Source organism: Alexandromys fortis, unplaced genomic scaffold (genome assembly GCF_014885135.2).
Source record: "Alexandromys fortis isolate MF-2015 unplaced genomic scaffold, M_Fortis_MF-2015_v1.1 scaffold_243, whole genome shotgun sequence".
NCBI classification, from domain to species: Eukaryota; Metazoa; Chordata; class Mammalia; order Rodentia; family Cricetidae; genus Alexandromys; species Alexandromys fortis.
This window is the reverse complement of record NW_026068121.1, coordinates 582,231-591,283: the sequence shown is the minus strand read 5'-3', so window position 1 is coordinate 591,283 and position 9,053 is coordinate 582,231. Positions and strand designations below refer to the sequence as shown.

The window sequence follows — 9,053 nt, the reverse complement described above, 5'->3', positions numbered from 1 at the left end:
CACGTGGGAGCTGGGACGGAGGCACTTCCGTCTGGGACCGGCAAGGACACATGGGGTGTGGAGAAGGCTTAGGGTAGGGGTGCCAGAGGAGGACCCGGGGCTGGGCAAAGAACAGGTTAGACCTCAGAGGCCCTGGGAAGGACTTTGTCCTTTCCTACTCTACCTTGGAGGTCCTTAACAGAAAGACTTCCAATTTTTGTTTAACTGTTTTTGTTTTTAGAAACAGGGTCTCACATAGCCCAAGCTAGCCTCCAACTTGCTCTGTAGTCAAAAATGACTTTAACTCCAGAGCCTCCACCTTCCTAATTCTGGGCTAACAGAGGTACACTTCCACACCTGGCACATCTTGTGGGGCTCATACAAGGTTGTCCCTCCAAAGATGTTTGAAGTGTCTCCCTGTGACCCCAACAGTATCCAGGCCCTCATCTCTAAGATCTGGGGAAAGGGCCTTCCCCAGTGAGGTAGGCTTTATATGTGTGGCAAGGGGTTTCCCATACCGCCTAGCCTGGGGGCACACACCTGGCACCCTAGCACTGGGAAAGTAGGGGCAGGAGGACCAGGGATTCAAAGTCATCTTCACTAACACAGCAAATCCCAAGCCAGTCTGGACTATATGAGACCCTGTCTCAAAAATGCAAACACTAAAATAATTAACATTAAAAACCAGGGCATACAAGGTGGCTTCAGCTGGTAGAGTACCTGCTGCCAAGCCGGATGACTTGAGTTCAATCACTGGACACGAATAGTGGAAGACACTGGTTTCCATGAGCTCCAGCCTTCACGTGCACGTGGCCACACACATATAAGTAAATAAATGAGTAAATAATTTAAATGTTTATTTAAATAATAAAACAGGGAGACATGATGTCACTGTCTACAAAAGCAATCACACAAGGCAAGTCAAGACAGACCACGGACAATGAACAGGATCTTCCCACGGAGCATCAGGACCTCTGGCTCGGGCCTCCGTGTCCTGAAACTCTCACTACGTGCCCCAGGCTGATCACAAATTTGGCAATCCTCCTGCCTCATAAGTGCTGGGATTAAAGGCATAAACCCCCAAGCCTTCTGGCTTATTTTACTTCAAACTTCACACAAAGTTGTCCAGGCAGCTTCTGGCTTTGGCATCCTAAGTTGATGTGGTGACAGACTGGAGGGTTTCTGTTTTCTATGCTGTCCTAGAAAGCAAGAGTCAGGACTGGGGAGCGATGGTCCCAGACACTGCAGCAGCAGGATCAGGAGTTCAAGGTCATCCTTGGACACAGAAAGAGCTCAAGGCCAGCCTAGGCTAGCAGAGAACCTGTCTTCCTTCCCAGAACTCTGGGTGTAGTGATGTCACAGAGGTCACCACAGCTGAGGAGCCCAGGGGGAGCTGGGTGGCACTCGGGGGAGGGGAAGGATGTGTCTCCCCCCGCCCAACCTCCCATGTCTGTGGTGAAGTCCATCGAGGTAGTGCTGCCCAAAGATACAGTCTACCTGGCCGGCTCGAACATAGACGGGCAGGTGGTCCTCACCCTCAACAGTACCCTTGTGGACCCTGTTGTGAAAGTAGAGCTCGTCGGTAGGGGTTACGTTGAATGGAATGAAGAAATTGGAGAGACCCGTGATTATAGCAGAGATGTTATTTGCAATAATAAGGCAGATTACGTACATAAAACAAAGACATTCCCAATAAAAGGTAAGGATGCAGCCAGCAGCTGGGGGCAGAAAGGCAAACACATCCGCTAGTCAATCGACAATCCCTTGGGAGTATCATGACATGGATTGGAGCTAGGTAGAGGGAAGTCATGTTAAATCATGACCATTGTGAAGATACGAAGATGTGGGAACCAATCAGGACAGAGACATCCAAAATGACCTCTTGGAAGGTAATATATTCAGTCCCACAAACGGCTGTGGGAGACCCTCTAAGAAATCATTCCTGTCAACTTTCATGAACATCTCCCTCTGGTACTAAGACTCAAGGAGACTCAGGAAAGGGGTCCTGAAGGTCACCTGGGAGGAGGGGAAGACAGCGCTCAGGACAAAGTCCTCAGTCCAGCCAATCCAGCTCTGACATATGTAATTATTATGGCTCAGACGGAAAGGTATCCTGGCAATCAGAAGCCAAGGAATACCACAAAGTCACACTGCACAACAAACCTCACATACGAGACTGTGAGGAAAGAAGGCAGGTTTATACAGAGTTTCTTGGAGCTTTCCAGGGTGGGGATTGGTAGGATTTCAAGTCCAGAGTTTAGGTTGTTTCACTCTGTAGGGCAGGGGCTGGGTACAGTCATTGGGGCAGTTGGAGTGTTCTGTGGGTGGGACCTGGCGGTGGGAAGTCCTTAGGTTCCCCACATCACTTCACCTGAGCATCCTGGGAACTGTTTCCTTCCCAAACTGTGTTACTGGGTTGTTGTGGGTGTTCATAGGGTTTCCAAATTTGGGATTTGGTTTGGTTTGGTTTTTTGAGACAAGATCTTACTATGTGGTCCTGACTGTCCTGGAACTTGCTCTGTAGGTCAGACTTGCTTCAAACTTAAAGAGATCCTCCTGCCTATGCCTCCCAAGTGCTGGGGTTAAAAGTGTACTCCAGGGCTGGAGAGATGGCTCAAAAGTTAAGAGCACTGGCTGCTCTTCTAGAAGTCCTGAGTTCAGTTCCCAACAATCACATGGTGGCTCACAGCCATCTATAATGGGATCTGATGCCCTCTTTTAGCGTGCAGATATACATGCAGATACAACACTGTATACATAATAAATAAATCTTTAAAAAAACAAAAGCATATGCTCCAGGAGGGGAGATGGGGGGGGCGGCCAGAGAAAGGGAGGGAGGAGAAACTGAGGCTAGTAAGTAAAATTAAAAAAAAAATGCTCCATCATGCCCTGGCTTTGTTTTGTAATATTTTTATATTTCTTTTTTATATGCATGAATATTTTGCCTGTGTATCTGTCTAAACATCATGTATGTACCTGGTTCCCCAGATCAGAAGAGAACATTAGATCCCAGGAACTGGAGTTGCAGCTGGTGTAACTGCCATGTGGGCACTGGGAACTGACCCCTGATCTTCTGTGAGAGCAGCCAGTGCTCTAACAGCTGAGCCATCTCCAGCACCTTGTTTTGTTTTTAAGAAAGGGTTTTACATTTGGGCGGTAGTGGTACATTTCTTTAATCTCAGCACTTGGGAGGTACAGGCAGGCAGAGCCTGTGAGTTCTAGGCCAGCCTGGTCTACAAGAGCTAGTTCCAGGACAGGCACAAAAGCTACAGAGAAACTCTGTACCACTAAGCCGAGTGTCAGGAAGTGTTTTCTTCATTAAAAGAGTTAACATTTAACTAAGCACAGTAGCACTTTGGAGGCTGAAGCAGGAGGACTGCTGAACGTTTGGGGCCAGCCTATGGCACAAAATGCTGGGTTCCGTTCCCAGCATCATATTACTCGTGTGTGGTGGTGCACACCAGTCATCTTGGCACTGAAGAGGGAGGCAGAAGGGTCAGGAGAGCAGGTCATCCTACACAGTGACCTCCAGGCCAGTCAGACTAACACAAAACCCTGTGACTCCTTCAGCTACCTAGGCATTTATTGAGCACCTACTGTTTTCCAAATGTGTGCTAAGTGCCGAGCCTATAACCCTGAATACAACAAGTAGTGCTTCTCATGCCTCCGGAAATTGCTCAGTACAGATAGCCAGGTTTAGAGATGAACAGCAGAGCACACACCTTTAATCTCGGTACTCAGGAGGCAGAGGCATCTTTGAGTCTGAGGTGTGCCTGGTCTACACAGAGAGACACTATCTCAAAATGGGGGGAGGTCTGGAGGGTCAACACGAGGGCTCATTGGGCAAGGGCACTTTTGCCAAGCCTGGACACAGGTACACACACAAAGAAACAGGTAAATAGGAATATAATAGCCGAGTAGTTGTGGCACACACCTTTAATCCCAGCACCCAGGAAGTAGAGACAGGTGGATCTCTTGGGTTCAAGGTCAGCTTAGTCAACCAACAGAGCGAGTCCCAGGACAGCCACAGTTACACAAGGAAAGCCTGTCTCAAAGAACCAAAAAGAAAAGAAAAATAAGTTCACAAGAAAAGGAGGCAAAGTAGGAGGTCCCATGTCGATCAATAAAAACATGAGGGTGTTAGTCAGTGGTTAGCCCCAGCCCCAGTGCTGCTACCAGACAAGGTTCTGGAAGGTTCTCACGCACGGCCTCGGTGTGTTTTGCTTACAGATAATTGGTTAAGGGCAGGCAGCCACACCTTTGACTTCCATTTCAACTTACCTCCCAGGCTTCCATCCACATTCAACAGCAAGATCGGCCACGTCTCCTACTTTGTGCAGGCCCTGTGCATGGGCCGAGAGCATATCCTGGCCAAGAAGAGGCTGTACTTACTAGTCCAAGGGATTTCTGAATTCCGCCAGCGGAACCTCACCCAGGTACCCGGGAGATGGGAGCAGGAAGGGTAGGGCTGCCTAGCCAGGCTTCAGCGTGATTCCACAACAGGCGGCTTGCCAGGGGTCAGGAATAGGGCTTAGCAGGTAAAGGTGATTGTTGCCAAGCTTGATGACCTAAGTTTGATTTCCAGGACCCATCTGAAGAGAGAAGGGAAGAACCAACTCCCTGACCTAACTAGGCATGCTGAAACCTGGGCTCCCCGCCCCCAGCCTTACACACACACACACACACACAAAATAATTGACAAAAAAAAAAATGAAAAAGGGGGGCTGGAGAGATGGCTCAGTGGTTAAGAGCATTGCCTGCTCTTCCAAAGGTCCTGAGTTCAATTCCCAGCAACCACATGGTGGCTCACGACCATCTGTAATGGGGTCTGGTGCCCTCTTCTGGCCTGCAGATATACACACAGAATATTGTGTACATAATAAATAAATAAATTTAAAAAAAAATGAAAAAGGTAACTCAGAAACCAAAGCAGGAGCCTAGTAGGTGGGATGACTCTCAACTTTGTGATTTTACATCCTGTGATATTTGGCCCTGGGACATCTTGCAGCTTACAGTTCATAATAGAGCTCCCCACCAGCACCCCCAAACCTCCTAAAAGTCAAGTGAGGGTCCAGGTGGAAGTGGCTGCTGCATCGCGGAAGCTTCTGGCAGAGCCAGGAGGCCCAACACCTGACAGGGCCCAGGACATTTGCAGGGAACGATCCAGTACTTCCTCAGTGCCGCTGAGAGAACCGTTAGCATGCCCAGGCTTCATAGCCCCATGACACTATGGGGGGAGGGGGGGAGAGAGAGAGAGAGAAAGAGAGAGAGAGAGAGAGAGAGAGAGAGAGAGAGAGAAGACTGGTAGAAGCTCGGGCCTGGCTTAGTCCAGTGAAACAGTCCCAAGATAAAGGTTGTCACCTTCACAGCCAAGCACAGGGGAGATGCCCCTGGGTGCCCTTGGATGGGTCAGACGCCCTTTCTGGGGCCTGCATGAGGACTAAAGGTGACTTATCAGCAAATGGGGGTTCAGCCTGTGCACAGGCCCTGGAGCTGCCCAGAGCTCAGTGTGGAGGCATGGCGAGGAAGCCCACCTGTAAACCCCAGCTTTGTCTCACTTTCGGCGGCGGGTTCCATGAGGCCTGCAGAGGCCCTCTTGCACCCGTGAAGTTGAAGTTTTCCACACAGAGGAGGGGCTCGAAGGGAATCGCTCAGCCTTGGTGTAGCAGGCAGAGAGAAATGCCCCCTTGCTGAAAAGGGAGGGGGTGAGAGATGCAGGGGTCAGAGGTTAAGAATGGAAGGTGATGTCAGAAGGTCAAAGATTGGTAGACCCTTGACCCTATGAGGATACCTTGTTAACCTGATTGTACTTTTCTTTTTCCTTCTGTTTAACATTTACTTATCTTGGTGAAGGGGGCCCACAGCAAGTGTATGGGCCTCAGAGGATGGCCTATGGGAGTCAGTTCTTTCCTTTCACCACGTGGGGCCTGGAAATTGAACTTGGGTCTTCGGGCCTAGTGGCAGGTGCCTTTGTCCATTGAGCCACTGCAGACAGACAGAGTGGGGACACGGGGACGTCAGGCTCAGCCACTGCAGACAAAGTGCAGCCCTGGCTGTCCTGGAACGTGCTCTGCAGACCAGGCTGGCCTCAATCTCACAGAGATCCACCTGCGTCTGCCTCCCGAGTACTGGGATTAAAGGTGTGCCCCCACCGCCAGCGTTGTCCTATAGGTTTTAAAAGTCTCATTCTATAGTCCTGGCTGTCCCTTCTGTGGCCCAGGCTAGCCTTGAACCAACAATCTTCCAATCTGAGCCTCCTGGTGCTCCACAGTCCCTAGGGTTGGAGACACAAGTCAGGGAGACAGAAGTCTGGGTCTCAAGTCCTCCCACCATCCCCCACAGCCTGCATGAGCTGCAGCAAGAGGTCCTCAGCAGGTCTATCCTCTTCCTTTATAGAACCCCATATTGGTGGAAGTGGAGAAGAAGGTATCTTACAGCTGCTGTAGCCAGGGCTGGGTGAGGCTGCAGGTGCAGATGGTCAAGAACACCTTCGTGCCGGGTGAGAATGTGACATTCACGACGGAGATCCGCAACAACACAGGCAAGTATATCAAGACGGTGGTGTTTGCCCTCTACGCCCACGTGCAGTACGAGGGCTTCACGCCCAATGCCGAGCGGCGCCAGCGGGCGGACAGCAGTGAGCTGCTGCGACAGGTAGCCAACGCTCACATCCCAGCCTTCAACAGCACCACAGTGGTCAGTGCCTTCACCCTGCCACTGGTATTGTCCGTGAGCAACTGCTCCCAGGAGAACGAGATCATGCAAACGAGCTATGAGCTAGTCGTCACTATCCACCTCCCCTGGTCCTTGTCCACCGTCAAAGCCCGGCTCCCCATCATCATCACCAGCAGGAGGGAAGACCAGGACAGCTGCCCCCAGGTGGTTGAGTCACCAAATGAGGACCAACTGGTTTGAATGCCTGAACTTTAATATTAAAAGCCTATTGTAACTCTAAGCGAGCTGCTTGTCTGCTGGGCCTGGGGCTAGCAGGGCAGGTACAATGCCCTGGGCTCTATCCCAGATACCACACAATCCTGGTGTGAGGGCGTGCACCTGTCACCTGGCACTCAGGAGCTGGAGGAACAGGAATTCAAGGGCAGCCTCTGCTACCTAGCGAGCTCCAGGCTAGCCTGGGTTATGTGAGACCCAGTCTGAAGGGAACAGACGTGTCTCTTAAGTCTTGCCAGAGCAGTCACTGTGGGCCAAGTTCCCATGGGTTAAGTATCTACCTCTAAACAGAGGTCTCCAAAGCCAGGCATGGTGGCACACTGTCCCAGCACTGGGGAGGCTGAGAGGTTTGAGGTCATTCCGATTATATATTACATTGTCAGCAATGCCTGGGCTCTGTGAGACTCTGTCAGTGCTATGCCATACTGCCATTAGCAACCTAGTGAATGCTTTTTGGAACATTCCATCCAGCTCTGCAACTTTCACAGGGAGACTCCTTCCCCCTCCACCCCTGAGACTCAGTGACTCACACAGGCAAGCGTTGCGGACACTTCCTGTGTGGTGACTGACGACACTCACCATGCCAGGTGGGCCAATGGGAGAAGGCAGCTGGGGCCACCAGGTTTCCTGTCCTCCGCGGAAGGGCCCCTCATTCTTCCTGGTTCCCAACCCCAAAATAACCCCCCTCCCAGAAACCTAAGCCACTCACACAGCTGCAAGCTCTGGGGGGAGCAGTGACTGTAGCTGCCCCCGGAGGACCATCCACACTGCAAGCCCCAGCCACCAGTGAAGTGACCAGTCTCCCCACCACCTAGGACTGGTGGGAGGAGCCCACTTATCTTGTCAATTAGAAGGACTTAAGGATGTCCCCCCAGGTCAAGGCAACACCTCCGTGTTCACTTATTCAGTTTCAAAGTGGTCACCAGGACAGCAGCCCCCAGTCTCCACCCAGGAGACAGCAGGAACAGCTTGTCCCCACTGGCGTGACAACATGACTAGGATGTCCTGGACTCTGGCAGTGCTCTGAGTAGCCCGCTTGGCCACCATGAGCCAGGCTGCCCTCTCTGGGACCTGTGGCCCCTGAGGGATTGGGTTACAGGCCCCACAGGGCACAGCCCTTGGGCCAGCCAAAATATTTATAAAGTGAAGCCTGCCCACTGGGCCCGCTTGCTTTAAAGTCGCCTCAGGAGCCACCAGGCAGCCTGCACGGTCTGTCTCAGAGCCCAGAGAAACAAGGAACCAAGGATTTTAGTGGCTGCCTCTCACAGGAGCTGGAGTGCCAGAATGTGGTGGACAAAGGAGACACAGGGGGTCTGGAAGAAGCTGGGACAGCCTGGTGGGCCAAGGTCTCAGAGCTGTGCCCCTCCCCCAAGCCTGCCACCACCCAGCCTCTCACAGGGGACAGCGGGCAGCTGGCGCCATGAGGCCCAGGGGGCGGGGACAGCCGGGGCCTGCGTGTTAAATGTCCCCCAGCTGCCTGTGGTGAGGGGCAGCGTAAAACCCTGGCCACACAGGCCACAGAGTAGATATGGACAGAGGCTGGCCATCAGGTGCTGAGTAAAAGCAAGGACTTGTGGCTATAATGTGTCCTCCAAAGAGTGGGGACACGGGGACATCAGGGCTCAGCTACTGCAGACAGACAGAGTGGGGACACGGGGACGTCAGGCTCAGCCACTGCAGACAGAGTGGGGACATGGGGGCGTCAGGGCTCAGACACTGCAGACAGACAGAATGGGGACACGGGGACGTCAGGCTCAGCCACTGCATACAGAGTGGGGACATGGGGGCGTCAGGGCTCAGACACTGCAGACAGAGTGGGGACATGGGGGCATCAGGGCTCAGACACTGCAGACAGACAGAGTGGGGACGTCAGGCTCAGCCACTGCAGACAGACAGAGTGGGGACCTCAGGCTCAGCCACTGCAGACAGACAGAGTGGGGACACGGGGACGTCAGGGCTCAGACACTGCAGACAGACAGAGTGGGGACACGGGGACGTCAGGCTCAGCCACTGCAGACAGACAGAGTGGGGACACGGGGACGTCAGGGCTCAGACACTGCAGACAGACAGAGTGGGGACGTCAGGACTCAGACACTGCAGACAGAGGGCTAGCTCTTTCATCTAGA

General features: G+C 52.4%; 1 protein-coding gene across 1 annotated transcript; it reads left to right on the top strand.

Moving 5' to 3' along the window:
• The first annotated feature begins 708 nt into the window (after window positions 1-708).
• Window positions 709-8,928, top strand: Arrdc5 (arrestin domain containing 5). Its single transcript, XM_050125195.1, has 3 exons — window positions 709-1,678; window positions 4,210-4,415; window positions 6,376-8,928. The coding sequence occupies exons 1-3, from the start codon at window positions 1,333-1,335 to the stop codon at window positions 6,892-6,894; spliced, it is 1,071 nt and encodes a 356-aa protein (XP_049981152.1). The 5' UTR covers window positions 709-1,332; the 3' UTR covers window positions 6,895-8,928.
• The last annotated feature ends 125 nt before the right edge of the window (window positions 8,929-9,053 follow it).

Coding starts and splice junctions, on each gene's coding strand:
- Arrdc5 (XM_050125195.1), top strand. CDS start 1,333: ATGTCACAGAGGTCACCACAGCTGAGGAGCCCAGGGGGAGCTGGGTGG. Junction 1,679..4,209: donor AAAGACATTCCCAATAAAAG/GTAAGGATGCAG, acceptor TTTTGCTTACAG/ATAATTGGTTAAGGGCAGGC. Junction 4,416..6,375: donor GCCAGCGGAACCTCACCCAG/GTACCCGGGAGA, acceptor CTTCCTTTATAG/AACCCCATATTGGTGGAAGT.